Here is a 20545-nt window from a genome sequence, read left to right as displayed (position 1 = left end):
CCATGTTCCCGTAGCCCCCCCCCCCCAATTCAGTACATCCTTGTCCTTCACCTCAGGCCAAAGGGCTCAGTGCCCCAAATGCCAGGGGCTGGTTCTTGGGGGGCGGGGAGCCAAGCTCCCAAAGTTAGGGGCATTGATGGAGCCTAGACCCCTGCCTCAAGGCTTATTTGGCATCCTGCTGAGCGTTGAGAACCAGAACTGAGGTCCCACCATCATTTCAGGAATAACGACGTTGCTAGGGACCCCTTTCTTTGGCACAGGTTCTTCTGAACCTCAGGCTAAGCAAGGGCTCCATCCTCTTAGATGCTGTGGCCTCTCCCACCATGTGGGGATCTCCAGTTTGACCCACGGCTGGTAGCTCCCTGCAGCCTACAACTCCCACCCCTCCCCTCAGCTCCTGGGGTTGCTGTCTCACCTTAGGCCCAAACTCACCCCTCTCAGGCTGGGGCTTGTGGAGCTCTAAGCAGCCCTTGCCACCTGCTGTGCAGACACAGAGGCCAGGGTCTTAATGAGTTGCTGGGACTTTTCCGGGATGAGCAGACAGGTAAGGAAGCCCCCCCCTCCATGTCCTTGCTTGCTAATGAGGCCAAGTGGTCAGCCTCCTCTGTCCTCTGATTGAAGCCAGAGCCCCCGGGGCCTGGAGAAAGAGTCAGAAGGCTCAGACTGTGTCAAGCCCTCAGCTCGTGGACAATGCCAGACAGTCCTGGGCATTTGTCCTGGAGCTTCACACATCACAGCATCATGTGTACTTACATGTGCGCGCACACACACACACACACACACACACACACACACACACACACCAGCCTTACAAAGAGCTACTAGCCCCTTTCCCCAAGGAAAAATCCCAGTCTGGATCACGCTGAGAAGAAAGCTTTCCCATTTTTAACTCCCTGGAGATCTACTAGGGCCTGGAAAATTCCTCTCCGCCTTGGGGGAGTTTCACGTACACTTTGCATGAATTTGAATCTGTGTTTTACATAGAAGCCAGCGTCCAAACCCAAGCCAAACCGTGGAAGACAGCTGCTAAAATTATGCAGGCTCCTCCACCCCTCAGACAGGCCTCCTAGCAGACGCCCTCTTCCTGTGTGCTTCGGGGTGAGGGTGGCTGAGCCCTCAACAGCCAAAGGAGAAGCTTCTGGGGAAAAGAGGCAGATGGAAGCCCGCAGAGGTGGCTGCCCCAGGAGCTGTGGGCCAGGCGGTTCCGTCTTACTGTAACTTTTTACATTCTTAACAAACGAAAAGCACAATTCCACACGCACCCTGTCTGGAAAGCACAGCCAGACAGACTGCTTAGGGCCCTCCTGAGTTCAGAAGAGGCGCTGGGGCTGCTTTGTCGCAGGGCGGGTGTACAGCGAGCTCATCGCGGTGCCGGAGGCTGCACACTCCCCGGGCTGGGGTGGGGGAAGGGCTGCTGACACCGTCCCTGAGCCAGGGCGGGCTCCTCAGCACGGACTCGGGCCTGGACTCACGCCCCTCCCAGGAGCAGCTCTGGCACCTTCCCACACCTCCTTAAGCGCTGAGAAGCGATGAGACTTCTGTACTCACCTGGCCCGAGCCTCCTCCCCTTTCCTTCAGCCTCCTCCTCCTCTCCCTCCTCCCTGGGGAAGCTCCCCCTTGCTTTACAGATCATTTTCTATGCTACTGTGTTCTCTCAGGAGGGGGGTTAGAGCATGCGGGGCAAGCCTGCAGGGTTTCTTAAACAATACATTTATTTTTCTGAGCAGTACTCCAAGAGAGGAGTTGAAGGGTGTTTAAATTAACGATGAATAAAATGCAGCCTGCCACCCCTTTGAGCTGTTTGCTGTCTGTCTGTCAGAGCCTCCTGCCTCCCCACCTCCCTGATCACACCTCCCTCTCAGGGGGCCCCAGGAGACCTCAGCTTCTTGGATTGGGCCCCAGCAGCAGCTCCCTGGGGAAGTTACTCAGCAAAACAACAGTGACATCCATCTGAAGCAGGAGGCACCAGTGGACCTCACAGGCAGCTTGGCCGAATTGGGTCAGGGCCAGTTTCTAAGAGCCAGGCCTGGAGGGAAGATGGGCGCAGAGGAAACCGGCCCCATTGTGGCAGCGGTTTCCAACCCTGGCGGTGCCCAAGAGTCTCCAGAGGCAACTTGAGAAGATACTGATGCCCAGGCCCCACCCCACCCCTACTCTTCACCCCTCCATCCCGCACTGCACCCCACCCCCGCCCCTGCCCTCCCCCACCCCGAGATTCTGATTGCAGTGGTCCTAGGAGGAGCTCCGGCAATCACTGGAATTTTGTGGAAGGTGCCCAGGTACTCGTAATGGGCAGCCAGTGTCTTGAACCCACACTCTAAACACAGCACTCTCGTCATGGTATGGGAAGCACACTCGCTTAGAAGCTAGGAGTCTGAAATCTAGTTCCGCATCTGACCGTCACTGTGCTGGCTCAGATCCTCAGTTTTCTCATCTCTAAAATGGGATAATAATAAGACTCCCCCCAGGAGTCTTATGAAAAGTAAATGAGAGGCCGAGAACTGAAAAGTGTAAGCTCTCCACAAATGCAAAGGGTCACCCCTACTGCTTCTGCAGTGCCAGCTGGGGGAGAAGGTTCCATCTAGATGATTTCTTCTGCCCGTGGTGCCATCATCCTAGTGCAAACTCCACAGCGCGTGCCCAGGTCCTCCCTCTCCCTCAGGGCGCCCTCCCTGAGCTGAGAAGTAGTTCACAGGTCACTCAAGTACCGCCCGCCCACCCCAATCTACAAAATCACTCTCTCGCCCCCAACCCCAGAGCTCTCACAGGACTGTAGTGATGCGCCGGATCCTACTTCCCATTCTGTTGTGTTTTGTTTTAATGCCGGTCAAAGCTGTTAAATGGATTTCCTGATGAGTTACACCCAGCAGTTTGAAAAACACTGGTCTACAGTGTTTCTGGAACGAAAGCGACCTATTACCCTGCTTCCAGCTAAGACCCACTCACCAGCTGTGGCGTCGAGGGGCTCGGCTTCTGGTATCCCTCAGCCCTCCTCTGTCTCGGGGCCCGGGCCCCAGCCATGTAACCAGCTCAGGCGGGGGATTTTCCTGCACAAAGCGCTCCTTATCTTCTTTCCAAACGGGAGGCCTATGATTCTTCTGCTGTGCCCGATGCACTGCCAACCCTCTCCTTTCTAGGGTCAGTTACCTTTCTGTTTTCCTGAGGAGAAGATAAGAAAAAAGAACTTACGTTTACCAAGCCAGGCCCTTGGACAAGAGTTTGCCTATTTATCTTACGGTCCCTTACCTACCCTAGGAATCTAGTACTTTCCCCCATTTTGTCCGCGGTCAGAGGGGTATGTAACTTGTCTAATTTAGCACCAGCCACACACCCCCCTTGTTAGGGGCTGGAGAGACATGGTCCCAGATTTTTTTTTTTTTAAGATTTTATTTATTTATTTGAGAGAGAGAGAGAGAGAGAGAGCATGCACAAGCAGGGGGGAAGGGCAGAGGGAGAGGGAGAAGCAGACTCCCTGCTGAGCAGGGAGCCCTATGCAGGGCTTGATCCCAGGACCCTGAGATCATGACCCGAGCTGAAGGCAGATGCTTAACCGACTAAGCCACCCGGGCACCCCCAGGGGCTGGAGAGACATGGGTGAGAAAGACAGCACAGCTTTCATGGTCCCTGAACTCCAGGCTCGTGAGACTGGGCACCACAGTACCGCAGGGTGGGTGCCACAGATCCATGGGACAGCCCAGGCTATGGGAGCACCCAGGGGGAGGCAATCAGTCTACCACCCCGCCATCAGGGAAGGCCCTCAGAGGTAGGCTGTCCAAGCTGAGCGTGCCAATGAGGGGCAGGAAGCGTCCCAGGCAGGAGCAGTGGCAAGTGAGAAGGCCAGAGAGGGGAAGTACATGGAGTGCTCTCTTGGCTATAAGAACTGGAGTCTGGGCTGTCCGTGGACAGATGAATGGGAAGAGAAGATGTGGTATAGATATACAATGGAATACTACACAGCCATCAAAAAACTGAAATCTTGCCATTTGCAACGACGTGGATGGAACTAGAGGGTATTATGCTAAGTGAAATGAGTCGGTCAGAGAAAGACAATTATCATATGATCTCACTCATACGTGGAATTTAAGAAACAAAACTGAAGATCACAGGGGAACAGAAGGAAAAATAAAACCAGATGGAATCAGGGAGACAAACCTTAAGAGACTCTTAATCATAGGAAACAAACTGAGGGTTGCTGGAGGGGAGGGGTGGGGGATGGGGTACCTGGTGACGGGCATTAAGGAGGACACGTGATGTAATGAGCACTGGGTGTTATATAAGACTGATGAGTCACAGACCTCTACCTCGGAAACCAATAATACACTATATGTTAATTAATTGAATTTAAATTTTAATAAATAAATAAATAAAATTCAAAAAGAACTGGAGTCTGGGCAAAGCAAATTATATCCCCGGCCTCTTGCTACTCCATTGGAGGGAAATGTGCACAGAAGGGAAACTGATGGAATCACTAAAGAAAGGCGTAACCAGAGACCCTGAGCGCTCCCTTCTGCCCTGTGGCTGCTTCTGTCGCCGACGGCCGGCAGGCCTCTCCCTCTCACAGGGGCTCCTTCTCCCTGTCCGCCCCGTGAGGGCTGGGCCTCTGGGCTCTGTCCCTCTGAGGCTCAGGAGGAGAGGCGGGAGGGGAGGCATGAAAGAGTCCACGGGGATTCCTTCAAGAACCACACTTAGCAAACATCTGCCAAGTGCCTAACCCAACATGGACCATTTGTGCCCCTTCCTTCTCCATGGACTGTGCTGAGCAGGACCGGCCATCTGGATGCAGGATGGAAGGAAACGTGCCCGTGGCAGGCTGGCCAGCTTCCTGCTGAAAGCGCAGCAGCCGCACACACCCCCAACCCCGGGAGAACCTCTGTGAGCTCCAGGCCTCTGTCTTACGTGTCTCTGCTTCCTCCAGGACCAATAAAGGGCCGCTCGGGAGAGCTGCCCTGTCCGGTGCAGCACCCACAGCCACACGCAGCTACTTATACTCAACTGAATTTAAAATTAAATTTAAATTCAATTACCAATTCAGCTCTTTGGTTGCAGGAACCACATTTCAAGTGTTCGACACCCACATGTGGCTAACAGCTACCATACTGGACACACAGATAAAACCCATTTCTGTCACTACAGCAAGGCCTGTTACATAGGGCTGTTTGAGAGAGCTCTGGGGTCAGAAAGCTGGAACTCCAGGGCTGCCCTGGGGCTGCGGGTGGGTATTTATCAAAATCTCAGCAGCCAATGAACATGGGAGTTTACAGATATCTCTTACCCACCCCCATCCTCTCCATTCCTCCCCCTCAGATTGGCCCAGATCCGGTTCTTACAGTCCTTCTCTTACTCAGGTCCCAGTCCTGCTGGCTTTCACTCAGGAGGCCCAAACCGCGGTGGTCGGCCATTCCCATAGTTGGGGTAGGACCGCCTGCAGGGGAGGGGTTAGGGGTGTTGGGAAGGCACATCAAAGCAACTGTGGAGCCTTTGCCTTTATCTGCCCAGGATGCTCTCCTGTCCCCTTCTGGGAACAACGTCCCTATCCTGTCCTTTTGAAAAACTACCCCATCTCCCCATGGTCTAGTGGACCTGTCAATCCCAGGATGCCTCCTGTGTTAGATAGAAATGTGTTCAGCTGCAAGTAACAGAAAATCCAATAGAAAGGGGCTTAAAGAAGCAGAAGAAGGGGATGATTTGATTCAAATAACCAGAGTTGGTGGCAGGTGCTGCCGTAAGGTGGGAAGGCCAGCTCCTCCTCTCTTCCCGCTGGCCATTTTTAGCATGCTGTCTTTGGTCCTCATGCTGGTCACCTCAGGTGCCACACCTCCAAGTCTCACGTCTATGTTACCAGCAGCAGGCAGTAGGAAGGGAGCCTTCCCAGTAAGTAAGTGGCTTTCCCAGGCCTCCCTGGGGCCATTCTGCTGACATCTCATTGATGAGAAGAGTGTCACACGGTCACCATCACCAGCAACAATCGTCTCTACAAGAGGATGTAAGGAGTGCGACCACGGTCATTGGTCTAAGGGAGGGCACACGGCCCAGGCCAGGGGAGCACCTCCTTGGCCTTACAAGGATCAGGGGTGATCGAGCGGCTCTTTCTTCTCATAGATTACATGCTAGGCCTGCTGCACCAGTCAGGGCCAAGTTAATGCAAGAGAATCCAGTTCAGCTAGTTTAAGCAGACGAGATTCATTACCGGGGATGACCTCTGACCTGGCGGCCGAGGTCACTGACAGCCTGCCTGAGTTTGCAGGGCACTGTTGCCATAGCCCCTGGCAGGGGCTTATGTGCCCAGGAGAGACACCTGGACCCATAATCCTGAGACAGGCGCCACAAGCACCCAGGAGGCCCCTTCCGGTCCCCTGCGCTTCCACAACTTCAGATCAGTCAGCATTACTAGGAGACTTCGCTTTCCTGCTCTGGGACACAGAATTTGCAGTCTTTGATTTTAAAAGACGTTACCGATTTCTCCTCCCTAAACCTCATCTGAACAGCCTTCCCAGACCCTGTCCTGGATCAGGTTTCCTGCTTGGCCATAAAATGTTTTCAGTCTATTTTTGGTGTAATGAGCTTTACTTTGTATTGAACCTGGGCTATCAAATAGCCCGTATGTCACTGGGAAAGCCAGAAAGACTCCAGGTGAAGCTCTCAGGACTGACTCTCGGGGAGAGACACACCGAGACAGCCAGTCACCATGAGGGTTGCTGCCTCTCCTACAGTCAGGAAGCAGCCGTTGGCATCAAGGCCACAGTGATAAAGAAGTCACTCCAGAAAAATCAGACACACCCCCTTGCCAGCAGTAAACGGCGGAAGCAGAGGCTCTACCTCCAATCCGCCTTTCAAATCTTGTGCAAGTGCATCTCACGTGCAGAATCTAAACCTCAGCCGGATCGGCAGCTGCAAGAGAGTGTGGGGAATGTAGTTTTCAGCCTCCCCGCCCCTGCAATACACGGAGCCCTCTAGAAGGATGTGGAGTGGATGCTGAGCGCCTGTCCACCACATCGGCCTGCAAGGGCTGTGGGGCAGTGACCGTCCTCCCGCCTCGCCGCACGGAGCGGCAGCCCGCAGGAAGAGAGAAGAACACCCGCTCTGCAAAGGGAAGCGGGGGCAGGCCTACCTTAGCCCAGCTGTGCCCCCTGAGGCTGGCGCCTGCATTTCTTCCCCCAAATCTGGGAGGACCCTCAGCTTTCTTCCCACCAGTTCGAGCCAGTAATTTCCCCCTTCGTCTATGGACTGAGTTAGGTCACCCTGCAACTGAAAAAATGTGAACTACCATTGTCCTTGACCCAGGATAATGCCTTCCCTGCTCTCGAAGGGCTGGAATGTCTTTTGTAGCAATAGCAACTTTCACGGAAAGTTCAGTCGTGGAATGCAGACATCTGTGGGAGAAACAGGACAGTGTGACATATTCTCGCTAAAGAGTAAATGACTGGTGGAGCCTCTTCCAAGACCAGGTTCTGATGGAGCAGAAGGAGGCAGAAGCCTGGGCTCCCAGAAGATGGAGCTGGGGACCCTACTAATCAGATAAAGTCCCAGAAAAGACCATTCTAGGGCATCATTGATCCACCTTGCTGACTTCGGGCTTCGGAGGACTGAAACTGAACATAAGCCCCAATACTCCTTCCCTTAAAAGACAAATTTCTGGGGCGCCTGGGTGGCTCAGTCAATTAGGCATCCCTCTTGATTTTGACTCAGATCATGATCTCAAGGTCGTGAGATCAAGCCCTGTGTCGGGCTCCACGCTGGGCATGGAGCCTGCTTGAAATTCTCTCTCTCTCCTTCTCCTTCTCCCTCTGCCCCTCCCCCTCCTCTGTCAAAAAAAAAAAAAAGGACAAATTTCCAGCCATCTCCCATTACATTTCTAACAAATCCTGTCACCAGTGTTGACTTAGTGTTTATGTGACAGGGTCTCTGCCAGCCCAGCTTCTGATACTATAAACCGAACACCCCAAGATTTGCAAGAGTCTCTCAATCTGTCTCCTTCTTCCATGTTCCAACTTCCCTAGATTCTCTTCTGAGCATCCAGAGCTTGGGGCAAGAGGACTGGAGGGAGGTTTCTACTGGCTAGAGAGTTTCTCTGTTCCAGAAACCGGGAACATTTGCCCCTCCACAGCCTACTTATCCTCACCACACCCTCCCTGCTAAGGGATTTCCCTTCCACTGGTTAAAAATCAAAATAATAAAATTGGGGGACAATTATGATCATGGCAGTTTTATTCATCCTAAACAAGTTAACAGGAATAACGCAGAAGCACTGGGGGTGGAGTCAAGCTTTCCGGCCAGGAGACGTCTTAGGGCACAGCCTTCTCCTGGGCGTTGCAGCCCCTCCCCCCCCCCCGACGGCATCAAGCGCCCCTCCGCTCACAGCCTCCGCGCAGTGAGCACCCCATCCTCTGTGGGGCCTGCGTGCAGACCCCAGGCCGGGCTCACGCCCCCCCTGCTCCACCACCGATGGAGCTTGGCTCCTGCTGCAGCAACTCCAGACAGATCTGCCACCAGAGCCCAGTGCCCCCTTTGGGGCCATGCAAACACAAGCCGGGCATCGCAGGCCTCTCAGTCCCCTCTCCAGCTCACCCACTGTGCACCGGGGAGGCCGGGGACACAAGGAAGGAGCTGCCAGAACTCCCCCCGCCCCGCACTCCAGAGCCTGCGTGGGCCACCCTTGCTGGCCACCCTCCGCCATGGTTTCGCCTGCCCTCCGAGTTACAGAGGAGGAGCCTGGGGGGAAGGGGAAGTGACTTGCCCGTCCTGGCTGTATGCGGAAAAGCCTGGAACAGAAGCAGATCTGCCTCTGAGCTGAGAGTTCGGGGCATCTCCTCCCCCTTTCACTTAAAGAAAAATAACTAACACTCGCCACCAGCTTCTTGGTGCTGAACGTCGGTGAGACCACCTGCTGTAGGGCCTTTGAAACAAACATGGGGCTCAGATCCTGGCACATTTTGTTGGGTGTCCTCAAGACCACCCTCAGGTTCAACGAAAGACACACAGAACTCGGAAAGGCTATGCTACCCACAGTTGCGGCTTATCACAGAGGAAGGGTAGAGACTAAGATCAGCAAAGGAGAAAAGCACAGATTGCCGAATCCTGGAGAAGCCAGCCTCAAGCACCTAGCGGTCGTCTCCTGGCGGGATCGCTCGGAGGGCACCTATTCTCCCAGTCACGATGTGTGACACGTACAGTCTTGCCAGCAAGGGAGCTCTCCTGAGCCTCGATGTCTAGGGTTTTTATTGGGGGCAGACGGTCGGTCACATGGCATGGAGTACCCACATGACTGACCTGCTTCAGCCCCTCCAGAGATCAAACCGCTACAGCATGGCCCAGGGCCCCAGGTGAGCAGACCGGTGTTCACTACAAATCACGTTGCTGGCGCAAACTCTCCGGCGTAACACCAGCACTCAGTTGTACAAGCCAGATCTATAAGACAAGACCTTCCAAGGGCTCAGAGGTTATCTCCCAGGCGAAGGGCAAGGGCCAGTCCCCCGGTATGTGTCACGTGTGAGCACCCCAGTCCCACCGAGTTGACCCTTTACTGCACACACCTGCACCTGGGTCCAGTTCTTCACTGACAGGCAGCCTCTGCCTCCCTGGGTCGTGCCAGCAAAGGCCGGTGGCCAAAGTGGGCAAGAACAGTGGAAGCCACAGCCACCTTGGTTCCACGCCCCTCCCGGCAGAACCAGCCCAGACCCCAGCCCCAAAGACCCTCTCTCCTCCTACGGGGACCTGAGGGACTGATGTGTTCTCCTTGGTGGCCATTACAATTGTCCCACTCTGGCCATCTGTGGTGACCTTTACTGCCCTGTGGGAACCTCACTACGTCTTGTCCCTTCTCCTTCCCGATGCCCCACAGTGAATGGGGGGCCGACCCACTTCTCTCCCATGGCCACTGTTGACATCACTCCACTTTATCACTTTCACACACATCTTGTTCTCCACTCTTTGGGGCATTAGCGGTTCTCTCCCAACCACTGTTACAGTTTCTAAGAATGTCTCCAAAAGGGGCCTGGCTGTCTCTTTTTCCTATAGCCCTCTTGCTCAAGGAGCCAGGGATAACGTGGGTCAAAGGGCACTCATAGGGCACTACACAGACTCCTACCCAAAAGTGCCTCTCCCCACAGAATTATAAGGTCCAACATGAGTGCCTTCAGCCTCTGCAACCTCACAGGACTTTCTCCTCTACCTCATCAGCTCCCTGGTGGATGGGAGGGGGAGAGCTCTTCATCCATTTTGGGGATGTGTCCCAGGAACCAAGCACCCACTCCAAAGGCCACAAGGACTCCTGCATGAGGTTCCCATACAAATATGCGCCAATACAGTCTGGGCCTGGCAGGGCGGTCAGGTAGGCAAATAAGTCCCCCACAGAGATGCAAATAAAACGGGGTTATAATCACCCCAAAAGACAACATATGTGAAAAAATAATGTCTATTGCTAAAGGCCGTATGAATAGAAATGAGGATTAGTATTCTTTGACAAATTTTTTTCTCCATAAAATGACTTGAAGTGTAAATAACCAGGGAGAAAGAAGATACTGTGGTTTCCACGTAGACTACCATGCCACTAAATGACCAGTAACGGAAGCCTCGCAGAGGGTAGTTTACGCGAAGCTAAAGGAAGAAAGTAGGTCGCACTGGTACCTCAAGGGCGTGGGGAGAGGGGTTTGTGGGGAGTTCCCCAAAGCTGAGTCGCTGTATGGTTTTCAGGAGCTCAGAAGCCCCACCTCAAAGAGGAGAGAGCGATAGATCATGGCAGCTTGTTCATCGGGGTGGGCCTGCTGACAGGAGCCCTTCCCCCCACCCCACAGGACAGGGTATCTGTGAGGGACTGGCCCACCAGGTCTGGTCGGGATAGACTCTGGAACCAGGATGCTCCCGCAGGGCAGACAGCCATCGTGCGGGCAAGTCACACAAAGGATTCAATCTCCAGGAACAAATCCATAGCCTGGGCTCCCAAACCCTGCTGCCCGCTGGCTCCCAGCCCTGTCTCCTTTGACGGAGACATAGCTTGAGGCCAGGCCCGGCAAATGCTGTTCCCAGGCAGCTCCCAGTTTGCAGACTGCAGCCTCCTCTCTCCCCTCCTCTGAGGCCTGCCGTTCAGGGAACACTTGCTCTCAGCCTTTACGCTCTGCAGCAGGCACAGAAGGGTACAGTCTGCTGTCTGTGGGACAAGGCAGGGCTGGAGGACATGGAGGCGAGGCCACCTGTCCTGGCACACAGCACTCTTTTTTTTTTTTAAGATATTTATTTATTTATTTATTTATTTATTTATTTATTTGAGAGAGTGTGTGTGTGCATGAGCAGGAGGGAGAGGGAGAGAGAACCTGAAGCAGACTCTGCACTGAGCGCAGAGCTCGACACAGGGCTGGATCCCATGACTGCGAGATCCTGACCTGAGCCGAAATCAAGAATCGGACACTTAACTGACGGAGCCCCCCAGGTTCCCCGCCCCCAGCACAGAGCATTCTACGACAGGTATACTGAGGGCATGGCCGCACTTGTCCTGACTCCTCTGGAACCAAAGAGGGGAGCCAGTCTTCCTGGGCTGACACGTCGGTCACTCAGGTCTTGGGGAGGCCAGCTCCTCCCTCACTCCTACAGCAGACCCTCAGTCACGCCCAAACCTCCTCCACCCATCTGCATCCACGTACTTTCGGGGTCAGCGCACTGGGTAAACAACATTGTAAAAGTCAACTTTTGGTGCCCACTTGGTGCTGGGTTGACTTTTAGAGCGTGGTGGGTTTTCCATTCAGACTGGTCTAGATGAGGGTCCCATTAAAGCGAATGCTGTAACCCTCTGAGCACTAAACACCTCGAAATGAGAAAACAAACCCACCTGACTGCATTGGTGTAATGATTATTGAAATGGTTATAAAGGGCCAAACACAGTGTCTAGCGAGGACAGACATTCACTGGATATCAGCTCCCCTTCCCCCCCTCCCCTCCTGAATCCACAAGTTCTACTCTTCCCGTGCCAACCTGCCTATCAGGGGCATCCATCCAACCATCTGTCCGTCTGTCCATCCATCCATCCATCCACCATGTATTTATATTTCATCATTTCTTGAGCATCTTACATGCATACAAACCACTGCAAATTGTCCACAGAAGTAGATAAAGGGACATACCGTCTAGAAGCAAAAATTAAACAATAAGACCAGACACAAATAACTTGGCAGAAGAGTGTCGTAAGGGAGGTACAGAGAGAGAAAGTGCTAGGAAAGGAAACATTCCCGGGCCTCTCTTCAAGCTCCAATAGAAAGCAATTGCCAGGATTACATATGATTTAATAAAACATTTCTTTCTGTAATGGAGACCACCAGGATGGTTGGGTTTTTTCCTTTTATACAAGGAAGAAGCCTCGAATTCTAATGAGCCTAACCTGAGCAATGGCTTTGTCTCGCTTTTCATTTTACTCTCTTCAGCTCTTAGTTGCTCCACTGAGGACAACGTACAGAGCCCAATTCCTTCCAAGATTTTAATTGGACTCCCCAGGAGGGATCGTGAAACCAGCAAAATGAGCTAAATGAGAAGATGATGGGTACAAGACAGCTAGCTGCCTGCGCCAGACAGTCGCCTGCGCCAGACAGTCCCCGGACGGTGGCGCTCAGGTGAGCGCGTGAAGGGAGGCCCAACTCCACCCCTTCCACGGCTCTCCCCACCACGTGGGTCCGGCCCACACTGCAGTCAGCCCCGGGAGGAATTAGGGAGAAAGTATCTGGCTACAAAAGTGCCTCATGAACGGTGTGGAGATGCATTTCTCAAACATGAAGGAGGAAAATCTGGCAAATTTTGTGCCCCCATGAGAAAGGAGCCATCACCGTGAGAAATGAAACACTGTGAAATCTCCGCAGACCACGACTCACCCCGCAGGCGGAATCTGACTGCAAGATTCCCACAAAGACGTCACCCCGCCCCTGCCAGCCCTGCGTGTTTGGGCAAGGTCCTCCGGGCTCTCTGATTCTCCGTTGGTGCGCGTGGGGAGGGCTCTCTCCGCGAGCACTTCACGGGGGTGGGGGCGAGCGGGAGCTGGAGGCCTGGGGGGCAGCCGTCCTTCCATCACTCAGCTCAGCGACCTTTCCCAGCCTCCATTTTGGTGTCCCCACAGATGGCGGGTTTGCGTGCAGATTAAATGAGACTATGTGTGCAGAGCGCGTGGCGCAGGCTGGGTGCTGGACGGCTTTAGCTCCCTTCCCCTAGACTTCTGCTGTCCATGCTCAGTTCCCCTCGGCCAGGACAGGGTCTCCCTGGCGCCCCAAGCTAAGGCCTTGACTGATGCTTTAGGCTCATTTCCACTTAGAAACCCAGGAAGGCTCAGTAGCTCTTGGCTTCTAGAGAGTGATTTCCAAAACCCTTCCTCATTTCACTACCCCACCAGCCACAAATTCACTCTTCCCTTACAAGAATCATTTTTCCAGCACTGGCCTTTGTGAGTTCAGGGATTTTAGCTCTTCGTGCCTCAACACAAAGACATCTTTTTCTTCCGAGAGGCCATTGCTGCTCATACAGGGCCTTTGTGGGAAAGAGGAGGAGGTGGCCCCCAGAGCAGACAAAGCCTGGGCCATAGCACACAGTGGAGGCAGGGCTGGCACGCAGCCCACTCGACCACCAGCCGGCAGCCCTCATGAGAGGCGTGGAGCACAGGACAGCCCTCCTCCTGTTCCTTCCATTTCCCCCTCTTCCTCCCCCTCACTGCCACCACTACTGCCACCACCATAGCAGCTGACTCTTACTGAGGGCTTTGGAGCAGAAGACACTGCTCAGTTTCCCCCCTTTGGTATCTCCTCGAATCTTCGCCTCCTGGAAGGAAGTCCGTGGACATGCTGTTCTCCGCCCGGTACCCTTCTTCACTCCTTTGGGTCATAATGTTCCCCACTTCCTCTAGGGAGCCTTTCCTCCCCTAGGCAGGGGGAAGGGGTGAAGCCAGAGAGCAGGAGACAGCCCAAGCAGAGCTGAGAGGGCCTGGGCACCATGGGAAGATCAAACCGCTTGTGGTAAGGAGGACTGGCCTCAGCGTTCAAAGCGGTGAGAGGGCTGGGTCCTTCAGCGGCCTGGACTAGCAGGGAGCATTTGGAACCAGAAGGGCAGAGATGTGGAAGGGAACCAGAGGGGGTAAAGGCTACATGTGGAGTGGAAGCTATTTAGCTTCAGGCCAAGGAGGTTGGGACTTTTCTTCCTTGGCCATTGGGTTGCCAGGGCCCAGGCGCGATATACAAGAGAATATCTTAAAGCTAACAAGAAACTGAGCCCCCAGAGCTCCCAGGGGGTGGTGTCAGAGCTGGTCTCTGAGCTGTCACCTGGGACGTCTCCGGTATGACCACAGGATCTGGGCAAGAGTCACTATGAGACTAGCTCGGGGGAGGGGGGGCGCACTGTGCTGCTACAAAACCCACCAAGGGCTCCCAGCCACGTGGACAGAATTGCTCACTAACCCCTGAGACACTCAGAGGGAGGGCTGCCTTCGAAACCATGAGGCCAACTGAGGACAAACAGAACAGTACTTTATGTAAGAAGGAACCGAGAGACAGGTATGGATTGATTTCAAGGAGTCTGAATGATAATGTCATTAAGAGAGCCACAAATATCTGAGAAAAGTCAGAAGAAAGCAGAAATGGCCTCAAAAAAATCAAAAACAAAACCAAGAAACCCCTATGAGGTGACCCTGGGCCTCTGTCAGCAAGATTCTGGGAAGGCAGGAATTTGGCCAATGACTGTGTAAGTCCCGAGCCGGCCCTTCTTCCCCTGGAGTCTGTTCTCCAGTGAGGTGTCCTTGAAGCACGATTCCTTCCCCAAGGGGAGTACGGTATTTACAGCGCTGCCCTTTAGAAATATGACACAACTCCTAGAAAAAAGAAACTGTTCTTTCTTCCAGCTCATTTATTTTCTGGCTCCTCAGTTCTCAACACCAAGGGGAAAAAAAACTGGTGGGAAGTGGGGGAGAGAAAAGGATCCTCTTAATAAGTATTACGGTCTTCTGGAAGTCTCTAAACAAGGTACAAGAATAGAAATTACCATGTAGACCTGGTGCTCAACAATATCAGTTCGGGTCCATTATTTCCAGCTAAATTAATCAATCCCAAGAGGAGGGGAGGAAAGGAACAATTTCTGAATACAGAATTTATTATCCATTTCTGTTTTCTTAATGATGCTGTGCGATGAGGCTTTGTCTAGAAATCGGTGTTCGATTGAGCTGTGGTCAGAGAAGGTGGCTGAGGGTCAGAAGGCCCACCAACCAGGCAGCTCTGCCACCAACCAGCCATGAGACCTGAGGCGCGTCTCCCCCCAGCGCTGCGCGCTGGCTTCAATATTCTGCCAGTCTGTTCCGTGGAGGGTCATTTTGCTCCAACCACGCCCATGTCCGAGTGCTCTGCACCCTTCGTGACAGCCCAGAGGAAGAGGTATCTAGCTGGGGGCACACCGGAGTCCCTGCTCAAAGGTGCCGATAAGCCGGGTCCCTCCCCGGCACTTACAGTCTCTACACAGGTGTGTCCCTGAGAACCTCTTCCACGCCAGCTGTGCTCAGAACTGTGGGCAAGACTGACAAGGTCCTGGATTTGCAGCTTAGTTTAAGGATTCAGTGGAAACAGGATTATAGAACAGAGTGCAGCCTGAAGAAGTTATTACATGGGAAGGAGAAGAACAGAAACCAAATGATGCTTTTAGAGAAAATAAATATTAAAGAAAAGGGGGGGCTTCGAAGATGGTTGGCAGAAGAGGAAACATCATCATCCCAAAGCATTTACTAAGCGCCAAATTAAAAATCCCCTGCCATTCCCAAAATGCACTTTTCAAAATGAGTTTTGCTCAAGTGCCCCGATGAGGTAGGGCAAACAACTAAAGACAGCATTTCCCAGGCCCCTCAGCGCAGGCATGCGACTGGATTCTGGCCAGGAAGATGGAAGTGGAAGCAATGCGTACCACTGCCCTATTTCCTTAAAGCTAGCAAGAACATCCTCGCAAGTGCTTCCTTCCTGCTGCTCGAAGTGTGGGTCGTTGGCTAGAGCCCCACTGGCCGTGTTGTGCCATGACAGCCTTGAGAAGAGACACCACACACAGTGTGGAAACAAGCTCAAAGAATCCAGGGTCCCTGATGTTCATGGAACCACAGTACCAAGACTTCCTACCTCCAGATTTCTTTTACATGAAAGAAAAACAGAGTTTTCAGAAACGAAATTGTATTATCATGAGATTCATAATAGAAAACGGCAGTCCTCCCCTCACTGCTGTCCTGCTCACTGTCCAGAGGGAGCTGCTTTCAGCTCTTAGAATCCTCTGGCATTTGTCTCCATGCTTTTTATATAACATGCTCACACTGCTATTTCTTCATTTTGCAATTTTAGACATTATCTTACAGAAAGATTGTCAGATTTCCTCTCTTACACCCTTCATTATCCCAAATATATGTATTTTTTTCTTTTTAGTATTTTTCTTAAATTACATGTTGGTGTTTAAATTATCATGACTAACTTAATAAAACAGAGTTGAAAGCAGTGAAATGGAAATGGACAAACGATAGAGGAAAATCAAGGAAACCAAAACCTGGTTCTTTTAAAAGTTAAATAAAATTGACACAACGAGCACTGAGTGATGCCAGAATTACTCAATCACTCTATTGTTCACCTGAAACTAACAGGACACAGTATGTTAGCTAGACTGGAAGTAAAACACTTAATAAATTATTAGGACTAAATGAGCAAGAGTCATAGTTGAAATGGGCAGTAGACTATCATATTTACTTTTTTTAAATGAAATTTTGATATCCCCGGAGTGAATAATCCCACCCACCTTTCTTCTCAATCACTTTTTCTTTGTAGCTATTATTCATTGAACCCCAAACTCCTCCACTACACCCAAACCCAGCAGGTCCAGCCTTCCAGGGATTCCTGTCCTCCACCTGGTCACTGTCTGAATTTGCTTCAAGCTACTATTTTTCAATCTTGAAGGTTACTTAAGTCAGAGTGAATTCTGAAGGTCACAACCTGCTTTCTCTCCTCATCCCCACCCTCCCCAAAACCTGGACTTAAGTGCGTGGAGGTTGGAAGTGCTGCTATGATCCAATCACCTCGCCTTTCCTCTGTCAGGTAACCAGAGCTCCTCCCTCATTCTGTCTCCTTGGGATTCACTGGGTCTTTTCTCTCCGTGTCCAGTTCCAGTGAAGGAGCCCCAAAAGAGTTTCAGGGGAAAGCATCAATGAGTATTTCTACACTTCGACATACTTGGACGCTAAGGTCACAGCTGATAATAGAAAATAAAGCAGCCTAGTGTGCTTTCCTGACGAGAGAATTACCACCTGGATCAGAAGCACGGTACTTGGAGAGGGAGTGACGAGGATGGGACCACGTCGGGGTAGCAGTTGGGGTGCCGGTGTAGACTGATTATAATAGGGTGTGAATCCCTTCTTAGCAAGTGTGCAACATCCATTTCATATAATCACCCCAACGGACACACACTGGGGCCCTTGGACAAAATCAGACCCACAGACCTATTCTCTTGGTCAGCAGCATTTCTAAAGTTTTGAACGCTTTTTAGGTTGGCGTTTGCCTTCACCTACTACCCTCTGTAGCCCGCACCTGCCTGGCCCTGAGAGTGTAGCATTTAAGAACTCGAATAATCTGGTCCCTTTCAACTACAGAAGGTTGGGGGGAAATACCCAACGCAGGGCAGCTTCCAGTCACGCAGCTCAGTGGTGAAGCAAGGACTAAGCGACTCCAGCAGCCTTCTGGATACGCCCCTTTGCCGCTGGCTTTCACTCAGCCAAGTGTCCTGGCCTGTGCAGGCTGAGTCATCAGTTTACTCACTAGGAACGGATTTAGAGCAGAGTGACTGAGAGCCGCCAGGGCTGTTCCCCGCAGGCTGGATAAAACATTCCTGGCTCAAGAAAGAACACACATAACCTCCGAGTCAAGTGATGAGAACCTCTGCGGGCACCAGCTTCGGTGTCCTCCTATAGACGCTGCTGACTTTGACTTTCATTCCCCCATCCTGCAGGCTTCTGGCAACCATCTCTTTTCATTTCAGTGCAATCCTTTGTCCAGAGTACACTGCAATCACTTGATTAGATGTCAGCACTGGGTGATTGGTAAGCACCTGAAAGAACGTAGCTTCTTAGCTGCTCAGTGTGCCGGGGTTAATAAGCCCCGGACAGCGGCCAGTAGCGGCCGTCAAGCAGGCGGGCCGCAGGGCCCTGGTGGTCGGACCCCTCTTGCTGCGTCTCCAGCCGCCGAGAGAGAAGCCTTCCACCGGAGCGCCAGCTCCTACCACAGAATTAGAAACACCTAACATCTGCACCACACCTCCATTTTCCTTAACTCCTGTTTCTTTGCCTACACCACTCATTTTTAACACTAAATAATATTTAGAAAGATTAAATTTATCTCAAGTGTGCCTTTCAGATTCCTAACTATATTTTAAGGCTCTACATGGAAAGGGGAAAAAAAGCACAGATTTTGGAGACACGCTCCTGGGGTGCAAATCCTAGCTCTGCCACTTACTGGCTGTGTGACCCGGGTGAGGCCCGGAACCTCTGAGGCCAGGTGTCCTCATCTGTGGGGCGCAGACAGAAGCGTCCACCTCTACGAGCTTTTGGAGGAAGCAGCACGGGACCTTGTCCTTTCAGCCACTCACCAAGGAGTTAACGTTGCCAAATTGTTCAGCCAGGTTGTAATCAGGATTCATCGTGGAAAGTCATTTTCATGATTGATTTGGCTGAGCCACATAATGCTTAACAATAAAATATCACATTAAAATTGATACTAAATACAAGTCCTGATCATTATGTGAAGAAAAGATGGATAAAATAAAAATACATCTCGCTGGATGGACAATGCGTTATTAACATTTTAGATGGATGGCTGAACAAAAATAGTTACACTGTCCTAGATGTAACTACGCTTAATTTGGTTTTCAGCTATTTCCATTCAAGATTATTTGTAAAGTTAAACTGACTGCTAGTTGTAAGTGTCACCAAGATGCTAGGAAATGAACACGACAGTAACCATGTGATGATACAGGTTAACTGCTATGGTTATACTTACTGGTTGGTTGTGGACACCATGGAACTCATTGTCATGGTTCTTTTGTTAGAGCTAAAGAATTGTCCACTGACAGAATTTTCCTTTCCTTCTAAGTTTAACCATTTAAGGGAGTTTATAATTTCTCTTTACCTCTTTGAAGTGAACCAAAGGCAACAGCAGTGTGGTCTTCTAGTCAGCAAGCCTAGAAAGATCAGGATGGTCCAGTGAAGGCTGCCCAACATCCCATATTGTTCGTGCCACTGCTGAATTTCCCACAGAGCTGGATGAAAGATGTGTGTGGGCATTTCTGTTGGACAAACCACAAGCCAAAGCAAAAATATGCTAACATACATTGAATTTGGACCATGTTCTGAATGTTGTCTGACACCATGAAACACTGCTTTCAGGGAGGTGGGGAAGCTGCTGTGTCAAAGGCAAGGCGAGGGCTCCCCATTTCCCTCTGCGGAGGGAGGGAGGCACCGCTACCAGCAATGAGACAAGGGACTACTTTCTCTGTGACTCGCGAGCACTGCAGCACTGCACACACATCTGAAGGCCACATGGATACATTCTGAAGCAGAATTAAGAGAAAGCAGCAGCAGTTCTGTCAAGGAAAGTGGAGTGGGGAGAACATCAGGCAGAAAACGATTATTTTAATTTGGGCTCCACTTCCAGTTTGAGCCTCAAACTGTGTGTATGACTCTGGGCATTTTCATCACCGTCCCCGGCCACAGCCAACCCCCCTGACCCAAACACGCTGCGCCCAGGATGGCGATGTTAGATTTCCTTACAAAACCCCCTTTACTCATTTGTTCTTCTTCATAAGCTGATTAACAGTTTTTAATTTATTTCAGACCAGGAACTGGCTTTTCTTCTGACTGTTCAGTGCACCATTTTGATCAACAGAATGTAACTAACAAGCTTAAAGAGCCACTCAATACTGAATCAGCAGCTCATACCATATGCTGTGGGTAAAAACATACTTCCCAAAAAAGCTAAATGCAGAAAGACCAAGGATAGAAGATGCATTTAATACTTAAGAAGTCTAACAGGATGTGCTTAGTATGTGGAACATTGAGATTTTAAGGGGAAAAAGTTATTCTTTAAATATATCTATCCTAAAACATCTTTCTTCTGTTCGGTTACAATTTTTATCCTCAAAACAGTATTTTAAGGAAAGAAATCAAATTAATTACAAAAACAATTGCATCTTGGATGGATCCTTAGTGCTAACTTTTAAAAAATGCAAAAATCATGTATTTTCTCAGAAACGTGGCTATGTGGCCCACAGATTTCATGGTAACAGTATCGTTAAGTTCTAAATCTTGGAAACTATATATTCGACTTTACTCTGGTAATATCCAAGATCACGTCTCAGCGAAGAAAACCCAAACCGTACCACAATTACAATTTTTAAATGCAACGGTCTTTTGCTTTACATCCACCATTCCAAAAGGAAGGAGACTCTCATTGAAGGCCTGGTTGCCTCATTAGCATATTCATGTAACAAGCACAGCTCAGGTCTGAAATATCTTAAACGGCTCCATTAT

At 51.2% G+C, this 20545-nt stretch overlaps 1 protein-coding gene across 3 annotated transcripts in view; it reads right to left on the bottom strand.

Moving 5' to 3' along the window:
* Nucleotides 1–2746: 2746 nt before the first annotated feature.
* The window catches only part of MSH2 (mutS homolog 2), a 93434-nt gene continuing 75635 nt past the window's right edge, over nucleotides 2747–20545 (bottom strand). Inside the window, exons 17-18 of one of the 3 annotated variants that reach the window (XR_006777819.2) lie at nucleotides 19146–19302; nucleotides 2747–3159 (exon numbers count right to left, since the gene is read on the bottom strand). Coding sequence is in view for 1 of the 3 variants with exons in the window: in XM_045787939.2 (XP_045643895.1) it covers nucleotides 19207–19302 (96 nt within the window). In the remaining 2 variants the exon portion in view is untranslated. Of the gene's footprint in view, nucleotides 3160–19118; nucleotides 19303–20545 lie in introns of those variants that run through there. The other 2 variants (XM_045787939.2, XR_006777821.2) reach the window with 2 other exon arrangements.

This window comes from Ursus americanus, chromosome 7, assembly GCF_024610735.1.
Source record: "Ursus americanus isolate L20-20 chromosome 7, mUrsAme1.1.p, whole genome shotgun sequence".
In the NCBI taxonomy this organism is placed as follows: domain Eukaryota; kingdom Metazoa; phylum Chordata; class Mammalia; order Carnivora; family Ursidae; genus Ursus; species Ursus americanus.
This window is presented reverse-complemented; position numbering and strand designations above follow the sequence as displayed.